The sequence below is a fragment of the Moschus berezovskii genome, chromosome 10 (genome assembly GCF_049115385.1).
Source record: "Moschus berezovskii isolate FMDL1 chromosome 10, NW_MosBer_1.0, whole genome shotgun sequence".
In the NCBI taxonomy this organism is placed as follows: Eukaryota; Metazoa; Chordata; class Mammalia; order Artiodactyla; family Moschidae; genus Moschus; species Moschus berezovskii.
The window spans coordinates 16,678,520-16,701,630 of NC_142469.1; the positions used below are offsets into that span (position 1 = coordinate 16,678,520).

General features: G+C 41.1%; 1 protein-coding gene across 3 annotated transcripts in view; it reads left to right on the plus strand.

Annotated features, from left to right (window-relative positions):
• Positions 1 to 23,111, plus strand: part of KCNQ5 (potassium voltage-gated channel subfamily Q member 5) — a 612,868-nt gene that overhangs the window by 432,457 nt on the left and 157,300 nt on the right. For all 3 annotated transcript variants that reach the window (XM_055433895.2, XM_055433894.2, XM_055433896.2), the window contains exon 3: positions 18,853 to 18,979. In XM_055433895.2, coding sequence (XP_055289870.1) covers positions 18,853 to 18,979 — 127 coding nt within the window. The remainder of the gene's footprint in view (positions 1 to 18,852; positions 18,980 to 23,111) is intronic.

A 23,111-nucleotide genomic window follows, 5' to 3' on the forward strand; every position in this document is an offset into this window, starting at 1 on the left:
AAAAGTCGGTGTTCTGAAACACCTGGGAATCTTCCAAGTAGTTTCTTGTTTTTACTCTAGTTTTTATTAAGCCCGGGGTAGAGAAGACATATGCATTATTACTCTATTGTTTAATGATTCAAAGGAACAATAGGCAGAGGACTTCAGTAAATTAATTCAAGTTTATCAAGGAACAGGCTCTTCATCTTCCCAATTTAAAAACGTACTTGATTTACAGCGTGACTGGCCTTGAATGATTCTGATGGATAACTAGGGATGTAAATAAACATTCCAGAATAAAGGATACAGTGTGAAGATGCACATGGTTAATAAAATCGAAGCTATAAAAATAAATAATCTTGCATAAGTTTGATTTTTTGAAGATCTGAATGTTCAAAGGAGCAGAAAACTTGAAATTTTTCTTCCACTCAAAGAGTGTTATTAATGGAATGTTGTTACAGTGCCACAGCTTTACTTTGGAGATAACTAACATCTTGTGTTTATCAGAGATTGAACAGAAAGCTGATACGCACTTCTATTAGAGGCGTGGTATGGAAGGAAAGCAAAAAGGTGTCTGATTCCTGATGGACACCCCCCATCACACTGCCCCATTCTCACAACCTGCCAGCTAGCTGAGCACCGTCTCCCTGGACAGCTTGACCATGAGGGTCTCAGGGTTCTCCCTCCATCAGCACAGCCTCTGCCTCCTCATTCCTGAGTAAATAAAACCCTAGCTGCTCCTGCTGGCCTTTCAGGAGACACTATGGCTCCACTCTGAAGTTCCATGTCCTTCAAAAACCAAAATCTTTGGGGATTCTGCCTAAAACGTGTTCAAATAAAAAGAATACACTGCCCTTCACTTTCTCTTTATTTTCCCAGCCTATCTTAAGAACCTTCCTTACCCAATGGTGAAAAAATCCTATTGTTCCACTGAGATAGTAAGAAGAGGAGAGATCTCAACACATGACCCCCAGTGAAAACAAAATTGTTATAAATAATAGGAATGAGATTGGTAATTACTGTTACTGTCCTCCAGTTTAGATTCGTCAGGACAAGCCCATTGACAACAGACAACTTGTGGTGAGAAGCCACTCTGCAATCGCAATTAGTGTCAATAATGCTGGATAGGCAGCTTAGGAAAAAACCACGGGCCAATTAGTTCCTTCCAATTTTTCTTCTTCTAGCTAGCTCTTTCTCAGAACGGTGATTTTAATGGATTGATAAAGCAGTATGCTAATTAGCTCTTGCCGAACCTAAAGTTTTGAACCTAAGGAAACTTCAAGAGGCATTTAGAGAGGGAATTACCACAGTGGGTGACCTCACAGCACCTCAAGGTACGAGTTTTCTCATGAGTTTATCTTATCATCCCAAATAGACTGAAACCTCCTCCTGGAGCCAGACATGCTGCTCACCTTGATACCCTGCCTGGCTGTTGTCTTCAGTATACGTTTGTAAAGTGACTCATGAAAAATAGAGCACTTACCAGTGAAGTAACTCTCACAGAGCAGTTGGTTATACTAAACAAAGCAAATACCCCAAAGGCAGAAGGGAGGGGCATATTTTTGAAAGGTAGGGAATCTCCTACTATGAGAACAAGGTCTTTATTAGTCATTTATTTTATACATACTGTGCTGTGCTTAGTAGCTCAGACATGTCCAACTCTTTACGACCCCCTGGACTTTAGCCTCCCAGGCTCCTCTGTCCATGAGGATTCTCCAGGCAAGAATACTGGAGTGGGTTGCCATGCCCTCCTTTAGCAGATCTTCCCAACCCAACCCAACCCAACCCAACCATCAAACCGAGGTCTCCTGCACTGCAGGCAGATTCTTTACCTTCTGAGCCACTGTAGTTGTGTGTATATGCCAATCCCACTCTCCCAATTTATCCTTCCCCCAGTTTTCCCCACTGATGACCATGTTTGTTTTCTGTATCTGGTGACTCTATTTCTATTTTGTAGATAAATTCATTTTTTTAGATTCTACATATAAGCAATATCATATAAGTTATCTTATTCTGACTTACTTCATTCAGTATGACAATCTCTAGGTCCACCCATGTTGCTGTAAATGGCATTCATTTGTCCTTTTTATGGCTGAGTAGTATTCAATTGTATATATTTACTATATCTTTTTATCCAATCCTCTGTCAATGGACATTTACAATGCTTCCATGTCCTGGTTATTGTAAATATTGCTGCAATGAATAGTGGGGTGCATGTATCCTTTCAAATTGTGGTTTTCTCCAGATATGTGCCCAGGAGTAGGATTACTGGATCATACAGTAGCTTTGTTTCTAGATTTTTAAGGAAACTCCATACTGTTTTCCATAGTGGCTGCACCAATTTACATTCCCACCAACAGTGTAGGAGGTTTGATTTTCTCCACACCCTCTCCAGCATTTATCGTTTGTAGACTTTTTCATGATTGCCATTCTGACCACTGTGAGGTGATACCTCGTTTTAGTTTGGGTTTGCATTTCTCTAGTAATTTGTAATATTGAACATCTTTTCAAATGTGCTTTTTAACCATCTGTATGTCTTCTTTGGAGAAATATCTATTTTGATCTTCTACTCATTCTTTGATTGGGTTGTTTTTTGTTTTCTTTTTGATATCGACCTGCATGAGCTGTTTGTATATTTTGGATATCAATCCCTTGTCAGTTGCTTTGTTTTCAAGTATGTTTTTTTTTTACCATTCTGAGGGCTGTCTTTTCATTCTGTTATGGTTTCCTTTTACCTAGGTTCCATTGGATTATTTTTGTTTACATTTTTATTACTCTGGAAGGTAGATCAAAAAGATCTTGCTGCAGTTTATGTCAAAGAGTGTTATACCTATTTTGGTCCTTAATCCATTTGGAGTTTATTTTTGTGTATGGTGTTAGTAAGTGTTCCAATTTAATAATTTTACATTTAGTTGTCCAGTTTTCCCAGCACCACTTGTTGAAGAGACTATCTTTTCTCCATTGTGTATTCTTGCTTTGTCATAGATTAGGTGACCATAGGTGTGTGGGTTTATCTCTGGACTTCCTATCATTCCATTGATCTGTATTTCTGTTTTTGTGTATATTCCTGCATATTTCTGTTTTTGTGTGTATGTTTTGATTACTGTAGCTTTGGAGTATGGTCTGATATCAGGGAACCTGATTCCTCCAGCTCCATTTTTCTTTCTCAAGATTTCTTTAGCTATTTGTGGTCTTTTGCATTTCCATACTTTTTTTTTAATTTGTTTTAATCCTGTGAAAAATGTCATTGGTAATTTGATAGGGATTGAATTGAATCTGTAGGTTGCTTTAGGTAGTATGGTCATGTTGACAATATTGATTCTTCCAGTCCAAGAACATGGTATATCTCTCCATCTGTTTGTGTCATCTTTGATTTTTTTCATCAGCATCTTATAGTTTTATAGTATACCATAAGTATGGTATACTTATAGTTTTATAGTACAGGTTTTCACTCCCTAGTGTTTCATTCTTTTTAACGAAGTCATAAATTGGATTATTTCCTTAACTTATCCTTCTAAACTTTCATTGTTAGTGTATAGGAATGTAAGTGATTTCTGTGTATAAATTTTGCATCCTGCAACTTTACCAAGTTCATTGATGAGCTTTATTAGTTTTCTGGTAGCATCTTTAGGGTTTTCTATGTATAGTATCATGTCATCTGCAAAATGTGTCAGTTTTACTTCTTCTTTTCCAGTTTAGATTCCTTTTATTTCTTTTTATTTTGTGATTGCCATTCCAAAACTGTGTTGAATAGTAGTGGTAAGAGTGGACATCCTTGTCTTATCCCTGATCCTAGAGAAAATGCTTTCAGTTTTTCACCATTGAGATTGATGTTTGCTGTGAGTTTGTCATATATGACCTCTATTATGTTGAGGTAGGTTCTATGTCCACTTTCTGGAGAGTTTCTATCATATATATGTGTTGTATTAATATTCATTTTAAATTTTAAATTATTTGCAGGTAAACTCCTATAGTTATTGAGAGAAAGAAAAGCCTATAGGATAAATAGAAATTAACTAACTACCAAACTGAATCAAATGAAAGCATGGCTTGATTTCACTCATTTGGGAAACTCTTGGTGTTCCCACTTCAATCTGATTCTGGACTTCTAACTTCAGTTTCAAGTTGAACTGATTCTTTTGTGATAATTTGGCAAAACCTTAGCAGAATGATAATTGGGTTCAGTTCAATGTGCTGCAAGCTGTTTCCAATTTTTCTAGCTTGGAACTCATGCCTCAGTGTTTTTGTTCTAACTCTGGCTATACACACACGGCTGCATGCAGACAGACCTGTCCGTTAGTCAGTTCAGTCGCTCAGTCGTGTCCGACTCTCCGTGACCCCATGAATCACAGCACGCCAGGCCTCCCTGTCCATCACCAACTCCCAGAGTTCACTCAAACTCTTGTCCACAGAGTCGGTGATGCCATCCAGCCATCTCATTCTCCGTCGTCCCCTTCTCCTCCCGCCCCCAACCTTTCCCAGCATCAGAGTCTTTTCCAGTGAGTCAACTCGTCGCATGAGGTGGCCAAAGTACTGGAGTTTCAGCTTTAGCATCAGTCCTTCCAATGAACACCCAGGATCGATCTCCCTTAGAATGGACTGGTTGGATCTCCTTGCAGTCCAAGGGACTCTCAAGAGTCTTCTCCAACACCACAGTTCAAAAGCATCAATTCTTCAGCGATCAGCTTTCTTCAGAGTCCAACTCTCACATAAGCCTTAAACAAACTAATGTGTAATTTTCCTAGAGTTTGGAGGACCAAAAAGCCATGGGTAAGACAGCCTTTCATTTCCACTGCATGTACCACCAACATGGGCACCTCAGCAGAGACCACCACTGTGCTGTGTCCTGCAGACAGACCCCACCCTCCTCCCTGGCATAAGCCATGCTTTGCCCTGATGTTACTGTGACTTTAAGAAGGTGAAAGGGGAACCCAGAGGGGTCCCTGTGTGGTTCCCTCACATCAGGCAGACATTGCAGCAACTGACAGCAACCAGCGCGTTGCTAAGTGTCTAAACTCACTACGGGGAGCGTCCTCCTCAAGGCCTCCCCCAGCAACTAGGATGAATGTCCTCTGGTCCTGACTCCCTGACATAGGGGCACCCGCCTTCTGCTGTGTGGCCGCAACACCTGATGAAAACCTACCCCTGATCCTTCTCAGACAACAAAATGTGACTCCGGCATTTGCGATGGGACGTTTTCAAACCACTCCCTTCCTCATGCCCCTCGAGAAACCTCTGAATAAATGAACCTCAGTGTACAAATGTGATTTAATGAATCACTTTTCAGAGAGGGATTTGAATTTTAAAAGTGTGGGAAACTTGAAAGGATAAGTTATGTATAGAGAAATTTGAGGGATCAAAGAACCAGTAAGCGAGAAACCTAAATTTTCCTGGTAGTCCTGAAACGAATTCATCTTCCAGAGTCTTCCTAAGGATTCGATCCCAGCCAGTTACTGGCTTCGAAACCATCTCAACCACCAGTGCCTCATCGTCACCCCACTCCCACTTCCATGCCCCCCATCTGCTAACCCCGCTCAGTGTCTCCTCAGTAAATGCTGTCGCACCCACACCACCATCCTCAGTAAAAGCGTGGTCCTGTCTTCAAGTCAAATCAATCCCTGTGGTAAAAAGTCATTTCCTCACCTCTCTTCCAATTCACTAACAGTTAACATACCATCCCCCCCGCAAGTAAAGAGAATGTGAAATCGAGCTAGGCTGATGGTGGTGCATGATGGCCTCCAGGTAAGGGTCTGTAAGCTTGGGCTTGGGGTCTTTTTCTGCCCTGCAAGGAGACAAAAATCCGAAAGATGATTTACGTTTGTATTTTTATTTCCACATTCCAGTTTCAGCATTTTGCCATTGCTCGACCTTAACTTCGTTTCCTCGGTATGTATTTGTCTTGCTGATCCTGCTGACCATGCTTGTATCTCACTGTTGGCACTGTCCATTGAACCCAGAGTAGGTAAGACGCAGCAGGGAAGCTGGAAGGAAACTCAAGGAATCGTAGGAACTGCAAACGCGTTTATTCTCTCCTGACTGGCACAGCAGCCATAGCAGCAGGCATGCTGTATTCTCTCCTCTTGGGGTTGACCGAGCAGACACAGCCATAATGCAGCCCACCACCATAATGCAGCCATCCACCATAATGCAGCCATAACGTAGCCCCAAGGGCTTCACCGGGTCGAGCTTATATATGCTTACAGAACAAAAGTAGCCTGTGGCCAAGCAAGTACCATGTGACACACGGGCACAGTGCTAAAAGTCATCTCAGCTGTTACAGAATCGTTACAAAACGTGGGGTGACAAAAGGCCACTGAGTGAAGTAGCTTGGCCACCGCCATCTTGGCTGGTTTGCTCTTTCCCTACAGTGTTATCCTAATAGGGTTTTCCAGATTGCAAAGAATTATAACTGCAACCCCTCTGACTGCTGCCTTTCTTTACAATTTACAGCTCCATTGACATCACAGATCCTTTCCTTGCCAGGATTGTCTGAGGAGGCATGCTGGCCTGCTAGCCCTGTGTTACTTTAAGTATACATAGAAAAACAGAGCAAAGACAGCTGGAAAGTGATGATGTTGATATTCGGAATAAGGGCAGTACTCCTAATTTTCTACATCTAATTAGCCACAGCTCTTCAAGAACTGGTGCAAATGTCACAGGGTTTACAATGTCAGTGTATCATCTTCACAAAAAATGCTATTTGATGGCATGAAAACAGAAATAACTAATGGTCACAGCAGACAGCTTGCAGATTAGACAAAGGTCACTGTGTTTTAATGAACCATGCTGTTAATTAATGAGAAAACAATGAGAACATGAGCTGTTAGGCTTGTGAATTTGTACCTAAAAAAAAAAATATATCAATCAATCTGCACCTAAAATCTCTTTGAGTAACTCACAAAGTAACTACAAGAATAGAAACACAGAACCATAGTTATTAACACCCGCTTTACATCACAGGCTTCCTGCTAGTAGGTCAAGTATTCTGATTATTATTCACTAATGTCTTTAGCAACCATTTGAGTAAATACAGGGCATTTTATTTAAATTAAAAACAAGTCAGAGAAATGAGCTGATTTATCCTGAGGTACAGCAGAAGAGGTATCAGAAACTGTGTCTTGGTTGCCCTGAAAAGGTCAGAAGAACTTCATCCCAGATCAAAATCATTTCAAACGAGCATGACGAATGTTTGTATTTTTAACTCATTTGAAAATAAAATAAGGATACCCATACAAAGGGTCATTTAGAACCATGAAACCAAAACACAGTGAGGTCAGATCTATCATTGGACTTGACGAAGAACATTTCCTCTTTGGAGCCTGTCCCCCTGAGCTAGATGACAAGCAATGACTTTTTTTAACTGAATTTTTTTTGAAGTAATTGTAGACCCACATGTAGTCGTAAGAATTAATATTGAGATATCTTATGTATACTTAACTAAGTTTCTCTATAATGTAATATCACAACCAGGATAATATTGATACAATGCACAGATCTTACTCAGACTGCCCCAGCTTTGCATGGGGTGTGTATATGTGAATATGTATGTGTTTGTGCGAGGGTATTTAGTTCTGTTCAGTTTTAACTCTGCTAACAGTCAAGACACCAAGCAGCTCCACCAACATGAAGGCTTCTCAGGTTGCCCTTCAGTAACCACACCCCCGTGCTCTTCCCCACCATACTCCATCCTCCCTCCACCCCTAGCTTCCAGGGACCACTAATCTGTTCTGCATTTCTAAAATCTTTCAGTTGAAAAATGTTATGTAGACAGAATAACATGGCATGTAACCTTTGGGATTGCCCTTTTCCACTAAGCCTCATCCCCCCAGAGATTCATCCAGTTGTCTGTGTGTCAATAGTTGGTTCATTTTTACCATGGAGTAGTATTCCATGATATGGATGGACCACGCTTGTTTGACCTTTCCTATGGTCAGGACATCTGGGCTATTTTCAGATTTTGGTCATTATGAATGAATCCATTCTGAACATCCATGTACAGGTGTTTTACAAGCATAGGTTTTCACTTCTCTGGTATGACTACCCAAGAGTACAATTACTGAGTCAAGTAGTATGCAATTTTAACTTTATAAGAAATTGTCAAGCTGCTTTCCAGAGGGGCTGTATCACATCCACACTAGCTATGCCTGAGAAACAAGGTTTCTGCACATTCTCCCCAGTAGTTTATGTTGGCACTATTTTTAATTTTACCCATTTTGATAGATGTGTAGTGTTACCTTGTTTTAATTTGCATTTTCCAAATTTAATTTGCATTTGCTGATGATGTTGAATATTTTTTGATGTGTTCATTTGCCATCCATTATTTTCTGTTCATGTCTTTTGCCCAGTTTCTATCTGAATTATTTTTTACTGATTAGTTTTGAGAATTTTTATATTTCTTTTTAAACTGACTTACAATGTTGTGTTAGTTTCAGGTGTACAGCAAAGTAAATCAGATATATATATACGTATATATATATATATATATATATATATATGGACCTTCTTGGTGGCTCAGCTGGTAAAGAATCCACCTGCAATGTGGGAGACCTGAGTTCAATCCCTGGGTTGGGAAGATCCCCTAGAGAAGGGAATAACACCCACTCAGGTATTCTGGCCTGGAGAATTCCATGGACTGTACAGTCCATAGGGGACATGACTGAGCAACTTTCACTTCATTTCATATATATATATATATATCTCCATTCATTTTCTGATTCTTTCACAGATAGTTTGTTACAAAATATAAAGTAGAGTTCCCTGTACTATACAGCAGATTCTTATTAGTTATCTTTTTAAATTTATTTACTTTTAGTTGTAGGATAATTGCTTTATAATGGTGTGTTGGTTTCTGCCATACATCAACACAAATCAGCCATGTATGTGTTTGTCGCTCAGTCATGTCCAACTCTTTGTTACCCCATGGGCTATAGCCCGCCAGGCTCCTCTGTCCATGGAATTCTCCAGGCAAGAGTACTGAAGTGGGTTGCCATTTCCTTCTCCAGGGAATCTTCCCAGTCCAGGGATCAAACCCAGGTCTCCTGCATTGCAAGCAGACTCTATCATCTTAGGCACCCGGAAGCCTATTGAATCAGCCATCAGTTCAGTTCAATTCATTCGTGTCCGACTCTTTGTGACCCCATGGACTGCAGCACGCCAGGCCTCCCTGTCCATCACCAACTCCCAGAGTTTAACCGAACTCATGTCTATCAAGTCGGTTATGCCATCTAGCCATCTCATCCTCTGTCATCCCCTTTTTCTCCTGCTCCCAATCCCTCCCAGTATCGGGGTCTTTTCCAATGAGTCAACTCTTCACATGAGGTGGCCAAAGTAAATTGGAGTTTCAGCTTTAGCATCACTCCTTCCAATGAATACCCAGGACTGATCTCCTTTAGGATCGACTGGTTGTATCTCCTTGCAGTCCAAGGGACTCTCAAGAGTCTTCTCCAGCACCACAGTTCAAAAGCATCAATTCTTCAGGGATCAGCTTTCTTCACAGTCCAACTGTCACATCCATGCATGACCACTGGAAAAACCATAGCCTTGACTAGACGGACCTTTGTTGACAAAGTAATGTCTCTGCTTTTTAATATGCTATCTAGGTTGGTCAAGGGGTAAGGAAATTTCAATTTCATGGCTTCAATCACCATCTGCAGTGATTTTGGAGCCCCCAAAAATAAAGTCTGACACTGTTTCCCCATCTATTTGCCATGCTGTGATTCATGGGTTCGCGGAGAGTCGGACACGACTGAGCAACTGAACTGAACTGAACTGAACTGATGGGACCAGATGCCATGATCTTAGTTTTCTGAAATTTGAGCTTGAAGCCAATTTTTTCACTCTCCTCTTTCACTTTCATCAAGAGGCTCTTTAGTTCTTCTTCACTTGCTACCATAAGGGTGGTGTCATCTGCATATCTGAGGTTACTGATTTTTTCCCAGCAATCTTGATTCCAGCTTGTGCTTCTTCCAGCCCAGCATTTCTCATGATGTACTCTGCATAGAAGTTAAATAAGAAGGGTGACAATATACAACCTTGACACACTCCTTTTCCTATTTGTAACCAGTCTGTTGTTCCATGTCCAGTTCTGACTGTTGCTTCCTGATCCGCATATAGGTTTCTCAAGAGGCAGGTCAGGTGGTCTGATATTCCCATCTCTTTCAGAATTTTCCATAGGTATACATATATTCCCTCCATCTTGAACCTCCCTGCTGCTTCCCACCTTGGCCCACTGCTCTTATGTGTTTTATAAAAGTTTTATGGTTTTAACACTTAAGCCCATAATCCATTTTAGATCAATTTTTGTGTAAGGTGTGAGATATAGAGTTTCATTTCATTGCATTTGGAGGTCAAATTGCCCATAGCATTGTTTCTTCCTCTGTTGAACTACGTTTGTATCTTTGTCAAATAATCATTGAGCATATTTGTCTGAATACATTTCTAGGTTCTCTTTTGTGTTCCATCATATTCTATGTGTCTGTCCCTCTGCCAAGACCACACAGTCTTGATTACTGGAGCTACATAGAGGCATTTCTTATCAGATAAACTAATTCCTCCCATTTCTTTCTCTTTCTTGAGAGTTTTTTTTTTTAAGCTATTTTAGAGTCTGTAGCTTTCCTTATAAACTTTAGAATAAGTTTCTTTACATCTACAAAAAAAAAGTTGCTGAGATTTTGATAAGAATTTCATTAAAACTACAAATCAGTTTGGGAGAAGTTGACATCTTTATCATGTTGCACCTTCTAATTCATGAACACAGTATTTTCATTTATTTAGGTTTTCTCTGATTTCTTTTATCAACATTTTGTAATTTTCAGTATGCATATCATGTACAGATTTTGTTAAATGCATGGCTAAACATTTTATTTCCTTTGGAATGGTCATAAATAATATTGTGCTTTTAATTATGGCTTCCACCTCTTTTTTTTTTAGTATGCAGAAATGTGTTTTTTGTATGTTGATCTTATAACTTACAACCTTACTGAATTCACTGATTAATTCTAAGAGGTTTTTGATAAATTCCTTGTGATTTTCTCCTTAGACAATCATGCATCTGCAAATATAGACTTTTTATGTCTGCCTTTCCAATTTGCATGCCTTTTATTTCTTTTACTTGCCTTATTGCAATGACTATAGTATGCAATTATGTTGAATAAGGGTGATGAAACTAGCATCTTTCCTTGTTCTTGATTTTTTGAGAAAAGCTTTCACTCTTTCATCATTAAGTATGACATTAACTCTAATGGTTTTGTAGATGACATTTATCAAATTGAGAGCACAAACTTCTAGTTCTAACTTGCTGAGAGTTTTTATCATGAGTGAGAAAATTGGATATCCACACTTAGAAGAATGATATTGGACCCTTATCCCCCACAGTGTACAAAAATTAACTCAAAATGGATGAAAGCCTTAAAATTAAGGCCTGAAAGTATACTCATGATCGCTGTGAGAAATATCAATAACCTCAGATATGCAGATGACACCACCCTTATGGCAGAAAATGAAGAGGAACTAAAGAGCCTCTTGATGAAAGTGAAAGAGGGGAGTGAAAAAGCTGGCTTAAAACTCAACATTCAAAAAACTAAGATCATGGCATCCAATCCCATCACTTCATGGCACATAGATGGGGAAACAATGGAAACAGTGGCTGATTTTATTTTCTTGGGCTCCAAAATCACTGCAGATGGTGACTGCAGCCATGAAATTCAAAGATGCTTGCTCCTTGGAAGAAAAGCTATGACCAACCTAGACAGCATCTTAAAAAGTAGAGACATTACTTTGCCAAAAAAGTCCATCTAGTCAAAGCTATGGTTTTTCCAGTAGTCATGTATGGATGCGAGAGTTGGACTATAAAGAAAATTGAGCACCAAAGAATTGATGCTTTTGAACTGTGGTGTTGGAGAAAGCTCTTGAGAGTCCTTTGGATGGCAAGGAGATCCAACCAGTCCATCCTAAAGGAAATCAGTCCTGAATATTCATTGGAAGGACTGATACTGAAGCTGAAACTCCAGTACTTTGGCCACCTGATGAAGACCCTGATGCTGGGAAAGATTGATGGCAGGAGGAAAAGTGGTCAACACAGGATGCAATGGTTAGGTGGCATCACCAACTCCATGGATATGAGTTTGAACAAGCTCCAGGAGTTGGTGATGGACAGGGAAGCCTGGTGTGCTGCAGTCCATGGGGTTGCAGGGTCAAACATAGTTGAGTGACTGAACTGAACTGAAAGTATAACACTATTAGAAGAAAACATGGGGAAGGAGCTTCTTGACGTTAGTTTGGGCAATGAGTTTTTTTGGGTTATTTTTTAATTTCAGTTCAGTTCAGTCTCTCAGTCGTGTCCGACTCTTTGCGACCCCATGAATCACAGCACGCCAGGCCTCCCTGTCCATCACCAACTCCCGGAGTTCACCTAAACTTATATGCATCGAGTCAGTGATGCCATTCAGCCATCTCATCCTCTGTCGTCCCCTTCTCCTCCTGCCCCCAATCCCTCCCAGCATCAGGGTCTTTTCCAATGAGTCGACTCTTATAATTAATATACAATATTATATAAACATTAGATGTACAGCATGATTCACAATTGTTAAAGGTTGTGTTCCATTTATAGTTATTATAAAATATCAGCTTATTTCCTGTGTAGTACCTATACTATATATCCATGTAGCTTATTTATTTTATACCCAGTAGTTTGTGCCTCTGACTTCCCCTCCTTTGTCCCTCCTGTCTGCCCTCTCCCCACTGATAACCATTAGTTAGTTTTCTGTATTTGTGAGTCAGCTTCTTTATTGTCATATTCACTGATTATTTTTATTTTTTAGATTCCACATGTAAGTGATATTATGCAGTATTTGTCTTTTGGTTTTCTTGATATAACTCCAAAATCACAAATAACAAAAAGAAAAATAAACAGGTGGGATTGCATCTAACTAAAAATGTTCTGTGCATAAGGGGAAACCATCAACAGAGTGAAGACACAGCATTTGAGATGGGAGAAGACATTTCACATCAAATATCTGATAAAAAGTTAATATCCAAATATATAAGGGCCTTTCATAACTCAATAACACCAATTAGTTAAATAACCTGATTTTAAAATGAGCAAAGGGCCTGGATAGGCATTTCTCAACAGAAAACATACAAATGACCAGCAGATATATGGAAAGGTGTTCAACATCACTAATCATCAGAAATGCAAATCAAAGCCACAGTGAGATATCACCTCACATATGTTAGAAAGACTATTACCAAAAAGACATAAAATAACAAGTGCAAATGAGGATGAAGAGAAAAGGGGACCTTCCTACCCTACTGGTTGGAATGTAAATTGTGGAAAACAGTATGGAGGTTTCTCAGAAAATTAAAGCTAGAACTGCCATATGAGCCAGCAGAAATGAAGTCACGATCTCAAAGAGATATTCACACCCACATGTTCATTGCAGCACTATTCACAATAGCCAAGGTGTGGGAGCAACCTCAGTGTCCATCAGTGGACAAATAGATAAAGAAGATGTGACATAGATAAATAGATAGATTGGAAGAAACATATGAGAATATTCAGTTCAGTTCAGTTCAGTTCAGTTCAGTCGCTCAGTCGTGTCCGACTCTCCGCGACCCCATGAATCACAGCACGCCAGGCCTCCCTGTCCATCACCAACTCCCGGAGTACACTCAAACTCATGTCCACAGAGTCGGTGATGCCATCCAGCCATCTCATTCTCCGTCGTCCCCTTCTTCTCCCGCCCCCAACCCTTCCCAGCATCAGTGTCTTTTCCAGTGAGTCAACTCGTCGCATGAGGTGGCCAAAGTACTGGAGTTTCAGCTTTAGCATCAGTCCCTCCATTGAACATCCAGGACTGATCTCCTTTAGAATGGACTGGTTGGATCTCCTTGCAGTATAAGGGACTCTCAAGAGTCTTCTCCAACACCACAGTTCAAAAGCATCGATTCTTCAGCGATCAGCTTTCTTCACAGTCCAACTCTCACATCCATACATGACCACGGGAAAAACCATTGCCTTGACTAGACGGACCTTGGTTGGCAAAGTAATGTCTCTGCTTTTTAATATGCTATCAAGGTTGGTCATAACTTTCCTTCCAAGGAGCAAGCGTCTTTTAATTTCATGGCTGCAATCAGCATCTGCAGTGATTTTGGAGCCCAAAAAAATAAAGTCTGACACTGTTTCCACTGTTTTCCCATCTATTTCCCATGAAGTAATGGGACCAGATGCCATGATCTTCGTTTTCTGAATGTTGAGCTTCAAGCCAACCTTTTCACTCTCCTCTTTCACTTTCATCAAGAGGCTTTTCAGTTCCTCTTCACTTTCTGCCATAAGGGTAGTGTTATCTGCATATCTGAGGTTATTGATATTTCTCCCAGCAATCTTGATTCCAGCTTGTGCTTCTTCCAGCCCAGCGTTCCTCATGATGTACTCTGCATAGAAGTTAAATAAGCAAGGTGACAATATACAACCTTGACGTACAACTTTTCCTATTTGGAACCAGTCTGTTGTTCCATGTCCAGTTCTAACTGTTGCTTCCTGACCTGCATACAGGTTTCTCAAGAGGCAGGTCAGGTGGTCTGGGATTCCCATCTCTTTCAGAATGTTCCACAGTTTATTGTGATCGACACAGTCAAAGGCTTTGGCATAGTCAATGAAGCAGAAATAGATGTTTTTCTGGAACTCTCTTGCTTTCTCCATGATCCAGCGGATGTTGGCAATTTGATCTCTGGTGCCTCTGCCTTTTCTAAAACCAGCTTGAACATCTGGGAGTTCACGGTTTACATACTGCTGAAGCCTGGCTTGGAGAATTTTGAGCATGATGTTACTAGCGTGTGAGATGAGTGCAATTGTGCGGTAGTTTGAGCATTCTTTGGCATTGCCTTTCTTTGGGATTGGAATGAAGACTGACCTCTTCCATATTAGTCAGTCTTAAAAACAAGTAATTCGCAGTAACGTGAAGTTGGAGGACATTGTGATAAATGAAATAAGTCTGACACAGAAACACAAGTACCACATGATCTCACCTATATGCAGAATCTAGAATGCTGAGCTCAAGAAACAGAGAGTAGGGGAACTACCAGTAACTAGAGGGTGGGGAAAAGACATGTGCCAGACCGAGGGCGCCGAGTGTCAGTCATGAGGATGAGTTAGTCCTGGAGACCTAACATGCAGCCTGCTAACGGAAGGTAGCAGTCGTTTTGGTGTGTACTGGGAATTTGCTAAGAGATTAAATTTTAAGTGTTCTTATTATCACCAAAAGAAAAACATGTTACCTATGTGAGGTGATAGATATGTTAGCTTGATTATGGTAATCAGTTCACAATGCATACACACATTAGGACATCATATATATGTACATAGTGTATATGTACAGCTCAGATATACACAATTTCTACTTGTCAATTATACTTCAACAAAGCTGGGAAATGAAAAAGTGGCAAAAAAAAAAGGTGATCTTCTCCCAATTCCATTCCCTTCCAGTTCAGTCAGATTTATAATACTTTCCCTCTCTTTCTCCACAGAACTTTGTTCCTTTTAATTGAAATAAGATATAAATTTCAGGAAACAAAAGACAAAATCTGGTCAAAATGGTTTTCATGCTTTTGCTCCCAATCAAATGAGCTCCAGTCCTGGAAGGGAACATTCTCATGGCCCGCAGCTCTGGGCTGTGAAGAGAGGTGTTCCACGGTCACCTCACTCATGCTCCCTTGGTGACCAGAGAGTTTGAAGTTACTGTTCGCAATGTCTAAAACCAGGCCCTCATAAAGAAGACGAAGGAATGCTCTAGTAGTAGAGTTCTGACCCCAGTCTTACTCCTCCAAGGCAGAAACTGTGACCTTATAGTAAAATCCAATTACAACTTCCTCTTGTCTTATTTGGAAATGAAGGATTTTTCCCAATGTTGTTTAAAAAAAAAAAATCAGTAAGCAATATTCCTGAACAAGTGGTCCTGAGTAAATCTATAATGTTTCTGCCTCAGGATACAACATAGAAATGATTCAATGAGCACCTACCTCACTATACTAATAGAATGTTCCTTTATCCCAATAGTCTTTGTTCTCAAGAGTATTGGCTATATATCTACTGAGGGCCTACCTTACTATACTACTAAAATGTCACTTTATTGTAATATTCTTTGTTCTAAAGAGTATTGGCCATACATCTACCGGTAGCAGCTATTCCCATGAAAAAGGAAAACCTTTATGTGGTAGTGCTTCATTGCTCCAGCCATATTTGAGTTTTCTTAGCTATCCCTGACAATAGAAACCCCCACCAGTAGAGCACCAGACTCCCTGGCTCAACCAGGAGGAGGAGACAGGGATAAAAGTAGACCCGCCACTAAACGCAGACTCTACAGGGACCCAGATCCATGGGCCCTGTGGGTGTCAACAGGCTCTGTGTGAGGCTAGAGAAAGATTAAAGGAAGCCTTGCCTCCCCAGCTCTTCCTGACATGGCACTTCAGACACCTTAAGAATGAGTAAACTCAACTACCTAGATACATAGCGTAAAAAGTGTTAGTCACTCATCATGTCTGACTCTGTGAACCCGTTGACTGTAGCCTGCCAATCTTCTCTGTCCATGGAATTCTCCAGGCAGGAATACCGAAGTGGGTAGCCATTCCCTTCTCCAGGGGATCTTGTCTACCCGGAGATCGAACCCAGGCCTCCTATATTGCAGGCAGGTTCTTTACAGTCTGAGCCACCAAGGAAGCCCACCCAGATATATACTGAAAACTAAAACAAAGCAAACCAAAACAATACCCTCATATCATGAATGAGTGGGTGCTGACCATGCTTTGGTTTTCTGCATGAAATCATCTGTGGAGATTTAGCCGTGGGCAGCCACCTTCCCTGGTGGCTCAGAAGGTAAAGCATCTGCCTACAGTGCAGGAGACCTGGGTTCAATCCCTGGGTCAGGAAGATCTCCTGGAGAAGGAAATGGCAACCGACTCCAGTATTCTTGCCTGGAAAATCCCATGGACAGAGGAACCTGGTAGGCTACAGTTCATGGGGTCGCAAAGAGTCGTATAGGACTGAGCGACTTCACTTTCACTTTTCACTTTCAGGATTAAGTCACTGTAAGTAGCAGCCATAATACTGGAGATTTGTCTCCCATCATGAGAAACATTTGCGGGTTACTTAGTACAAAATAACAGGAGAGAATGCTGTATCTCGACTAGGCATTTTAAAAGTGTAGCATATCATCACATATTCTAACTGAAGAAACAGACATTTCCCTGAAACTTTCAACAAAAATGCCATTTTTCTAAATTTGATAATGGCTTTTATCTTGGGACGTGGGGCTGGAGGATGGAGAGTAGATTAGGACCTTCACTTTCTATGCTCAACACTTCTATTGTGTTTATAGGTTTTAGTAAAGACCATGTATCACTTTTGTAATTAAGCAGTTATAACAAAGATCAATTAATAACTGTGTATGTGTGTCAGTCACTCAGTCATGTCTGACTCATGGCAACCCCATGGACTGTAGCCTGCCAGTCTCCTCTGTCCATGAAGTTTTCCAGGCAAGAATACTGGATTATCATATCCTCCTCCATAGGATCTTCCCAACCCAGGTCTCCTGCATTGCAGGTGGATTCTTTACCACCTGAGCCACCAGGGAAGACTCAATTAATAAATACTGTTCCATTAATACATTTTAAGTGCTGAGTCAATGCTTGTTTAAAAACAAAAGAGGGAAATATTATTTTTAAAGGAAAATAGATGTTGATAAACTCTGTGCCTGCCCCAGTCAAGGAATGACAACGTGACTATGACAAGTTTGCTCCAAAGACACTTTCTTAGATTCCAGTGGTTTCCATTCTGTGACCCACTATTTAAAGAGCCTCTTTAGTTGGTGTTTCCCAGGGTTCACTCACAATTCTTCCTAGAAAATCTCAAAGGCTTCCTGCTGGAACAAGTGTTATTTTCTAGGCAGCTCTCACCAAAGGGCAGCCTAGTAATTAACAAGTTTCATCTCCAGAGGCTTCAGGGTCTCATTTCTGGCAAAGGATGTGTGTGCAACACACGATAACACTGTCAAAATGTGCTGTCTTATAAGGAGGTTTTTGACATCATAACAAAAGAACTCAGTATACTCCTAAATATTTACTTCTATTTGTCTCAGAACAACTTCTCAGGGCTCAGGGATTATGTCACTCCTTGCAGCAAAATGAGGATCTGCTTTCTGTAAAACTGTAAACTGTATTTTTGGAGTTCACTCTTTCACTTCAAATATTTCACGTTACCAGGTAACTAAGGGCAATTGCATGATGTACTCAGCCCTTCTTATCTCCAGGTTTCACATCCACAGGTTCAACCAACCGTAGACCAAAAATACTTGGGAAAAAAAAACAGAAATTCCCAAGAATCAAAACTTGAGCAGTGTGCCAGAAACTGTTAACAAAACTTTTGCTTATATTAGGTATCATAAGTAATCTAGGAATGACTCAAAGTATATGCAGGGATGTGCATGGATTACATGCAAGCCCTACTCCATTTTCATAAGAGACTTGAACATCCACGTATCTTGGTGTCCGGGGGTCCTGGAACCAGTTTCCTGGGGATACCAAGGGACTGCATAGGCAAGGCAAGGGGAACCTGTAATTCAGGCTGCACTTTTAGAATTAAAACTGACTCCTAAATTTGCAAGATGTTAGAGACTTGAAGAGGAGTAGTGTTCCACACTAGGAAACAGTGTGGGGTTCCGATGTTCTCTGGGTTTACCTTGATTTGGAGAAAAGGAAATGTTAGCTTCAGACTTTAACAACCAGATGTTTTAGATGAAGTGCCTGACTGTATAATATCTGGAGCTTCCTGCTCTGGTCTGCTCGGTAATGCCTCTCCCTGACATGCCTTGGTTGATGTTTCAGGAATTCGTGATGATCGTCGTCTTTGGTTTGGAGTTCATCATTCGAATCTGGTCTGCAGGCTGCTGCTGCCGATACCGCGGATGGCAGGGAAGACTGAGATTCGCAAGAAAGCCCTTCTGCGTCATAGGTGAATATCAAAGTCCTGGACGCCCAGGTTTAGGGCACTACATCCTTTTCTTCTTCTGTCTCTGGTATTACCACATTTGGTTTATGTTAAAAGCTAATATTCATGGATTCTTCACCGTGGGCCAGGCTCTCTCATAATTTGAGAGTGCTAACTCATTTAATCCGCTTCACAGCTCAGTGAGGTAGGTATTTTCATTATCCGAGTTTGGCAGATGAAGAGGCTGGGGGCACAGAGAGGTGGGGTGAGTTGCAAAAGTCACTCAGCTAGTAAGTGGTGGCACTGGGACTGAGCCAGAGGGCCTGGCTCCGGAACGCTCGCATCAGGTTAGGTTGTGCTGAAATACACAGTTCTCAAGCATCGCCCTGGATTAGGGTAGCATCAATCTCCATGCGTATAAAGACCTATTCTTGCTCTACAGTGTAAGCGGTACTGCTTTTATGCACTTGGTCAGCTTAGGTGTGTAAGTATACCGTCCTGGTAACGCTTGCTTACAAGCAGGCCTCAAGAACAATGACATGTATGGTTTGTATGCTCACTGTAACCATGAGACCTAATAAAGGGTTTTCCCCACTGAAATTTGGGTCCCCACCCTACAGCCCCTGAATAAGTATCACATCTCTGCAGCTCCCTGGCTGCTGTCACTTCAAAGAGTTTCCAGTCACCTGGGTGCCAGCCTGAAACTATAAAACCTTCCAGAGTTAAGATCTGGCACCTCAGAGTGATATATTTTAAAGTGTATCATAAAATTGAAAATTTTAGCCAATTATATGTCAAATTTTAATTATTTTTTCGAGTAAGGTGCCTACATCATGGCCTTTTATCCCTAAATATTTCAGTATGGATTTTCGAAAAGAAGACTATGAGTTTGCATAATCTTCTGTACTTAAATTGGATGTTAGTACAACCCTTGGGGTCGCAAAGAGTCGGACGCGACTGAGCGACTGAACTGAACTGAACGGAATGGAACAAGCCCTTATCTAATGTGCTGGCTGTGTCCTAGTTTTGCCAGTTGACCCAATAGTGGCCTTGTAGCATTTTTCCCCACAGTCTAGGGTCACGCATGGCGTTTAGTCATCAGGTCTCCGTGGTCTCCTTTTATCTGGAACAGTTCCTCAGCCTTTGTGTCTTTTACAACACTGACATTTTTGAAGGATTTGACCTATTTTTAAAAATGGAATGTTTTTGTTCCTTTGGGGGAAAAATAGTCAAACCCTGTGTACCTAGCTTCTTGTAATTGTGCATGTTGTAGTTGTTGTTATTCAATAGCTGCATCTGGCTTCCTGGCTCTTTGCTCCTTCCTACGTCTTTGGCAGTCACTCAAATCCAAATGCTGAAAGTTCCTGGTGAGCTTCCTTATTTCCACTGTTTCCAACCTGAGAAACTGGGGGTTTTAGTTACAAGCTAGTTTAGGCTAAGCTCTTCATCAACAAAGGGTTTTCCATTCTGTTTCAGAAATTGTTGAGCATCTTTAGGTACCTTCTTCACCCAATTCTTAAGGAGGAAGTGAAGAAACCCTTTCCACGCGGACTGTCAGAGGAATCCTTTATTCCATCTTTCTTGCCAGTGCTGTGTCCATGTCCTGGACACATGTCCTGAGCATGGGGAAGCTGGTGGGATCCGCACACAACTGCATATTTCAAGAGTCTCCATTCATTCAACCGAACTTTGTAGAAACGTGACTGCTTGCAAAGCACTGCCATTACAGAAGTGACTCTCGTGCAATTCTAAGTTACATCAACCTTAAAACATCTTGCTTGGCCTTCACTAATGCAGAAATTGGGCACCAGCTCCCAGCCCCCAAGGGGCCCACCTGGACCCCAGGGCACATCCATGCAGGCACTTGGTTTTCCTCTGGAGATCTCCTCTCTTTTTGAATCCCCACTCAAGCTACACCACGAAACACTGTAGCTCGATGTGAAATTATGGCACAAGAGCCTCCAGTACTATAAGGGACCCAAACAAAACAATTCACAAGGCGAACAGTTTAGCAGGACTCATTCAGCCTCTATAGGAAAAAGTTGGTTCACAGATGACTGCAGGAATGTCCCATTTCAGGCTTTAAAACCAATTTAAAATTGCCAAAGATGTTCAAACTACCTCACAGTTGCACTCATCTCATATGCTAGCAAAGTAATGCTCAAAATTCTCCAAGTCAGGCTTCAACAGTACGTGAACTGTGAACCTCCAGATGTTCAACCTAGATTTAGAAAAGGCAGAGGAACCACATCTGTTGGATCATCAAAAACACAAAAAATTTCCAGAAAAACATCTACTTCTTTGACTGTGTGGATCACAACAAACTGTGGAAAACTCTTCAAGAGTTGGTAATACCTGTCCATCTTACCTGCCTCCTGAGAAATCTGTATGTGGGTCAAGAAGCAACAGTTAGAAGTGGACATGGAACAATAGACTGGTTCCAAATACGGAAAGAAGTACATCAAGGTTATATATTGTCACCCTGCTTATTTAACTTACATGCAGAGTGTATCATGGGAAATGCCGGCCTGGATGAAGCACAAGCTAGAATCAAGACTGCTGGGAGAAATATCAATAAATTCACGTATGCAGATAACACCACCCTTATGGCAGAAAGGGAAGAAGAACTAAAGAGCCTCTTGATGAAAGTGAAAGAGGAGAGTGAAAAAGTTGGCTTAAAACTCAGCATTCAGAAAACAAAGATCATGGCATCCAGCCCCATCACGTCATGTCAAATAGATGGAAAACAATGGAAATAGAGACTTTATTTTGGGGGTCCCAAAATCACTGCAGATGGTGACTGCAGCCATGAAACTCAAAGACGCTTGCTCCTTGGAGGAAAAGCTATGACAAACCTAAACAGCATATTAAAAAGCAGAGACAGTACTTTGCCAACAAAGGTCCATCTAATCAAAACTTTCCAGTGGTCATGTATGGATGTGAGAGTTGGACTATAAAGAAAGCTGAGCACCATAGAATTGATGCTTTTGAACTGTGGTGTTGGAGAAGACTCTTGAGAGTCCCTTGGACTCAAGGAGATCAAACCAGTCAATCCTAAAGGAAATCAGTCCTAAATATTCACTGAAAGGACTGATGGTAAAGCTGAAACTCCAATACTTTGGCCACCAAATGCAAAGAACTGACTCCTTGGAAAAGATCTTGATGCTGGAAAAATTGGAAGCAGCAGGAGAAGCGGACGACAGAGGATGAGATGGTTGGATGGCATCACTGACATGATGGACATGAGTTTGAGAAAGCCCCAGGAGATGGTGATGGACAGGGAAGCCTGGTGTGCTACAGTTCATGGGGTCACAAAGAGTCAGACACAACTGAACAATTGAACTGACTGAAAAATTGGTTTTATTCCAGTTCCAGATGCAATGCCAATATATTTCTGGCCTCTAAGCTAAAGAGCAGGTTCTTTCCCACGTGTTTGCTGCCTTTTGATAGCTGTTCCCAGCTGCAGATACATCGGCACATCCTGGTCCTTTAATCTTCCTCTTCCTTTCTTGAATCCTGGGACTTGATGTAGCACGTGGTTCTGAAGGTGGCGTTGTGTCATCTGTAACTCAGTCACCTTTAGGCCTGTCAGCTGTGACTTTACAGATTTGGTATGACGGGGCGTAGGTGTGATTGGAGCTTAGTTACCTCTTCAGGCCTTTTTCTTCTTTTGTTATTTTACCTCTACCAAATCAGCTTCTTTGGAAGAAAACCTCACAGATAAATATATAATGAATACCCACTAGATCAAAAGCAAGATTTGTACTTACCCTTAAGGTAACTATGCACTTTTCAGTCTTTTATTTGATATATGTGTAATGATTTGATTCGTGGCCCAGATGAACCTATGTAATCATGAAACGTGTTCAAATGTGGCTCTTTCGGACGAGGTCGGTAGGATGTAACCTACACAGAGGAACCAAATGTCCCCTTCCTGAAGGCAGCAGGGTGTCCCAAATGGCTCCTGGAGCCCTTTATAGGCCATGCTTAATAGGGCCATAAAAACTGATTGATGTTGGGGTAAAATGAGCAATCATAATGTAAAGTAAACCCTGGATCTCCCTGCTTGACCTAATTTACTGCGACAAAGTGGACAGAGAGGCGTCATCTCTCCTCTACCCGCTAGAGGCACGCCTACAGCACGCCACGCTGAATC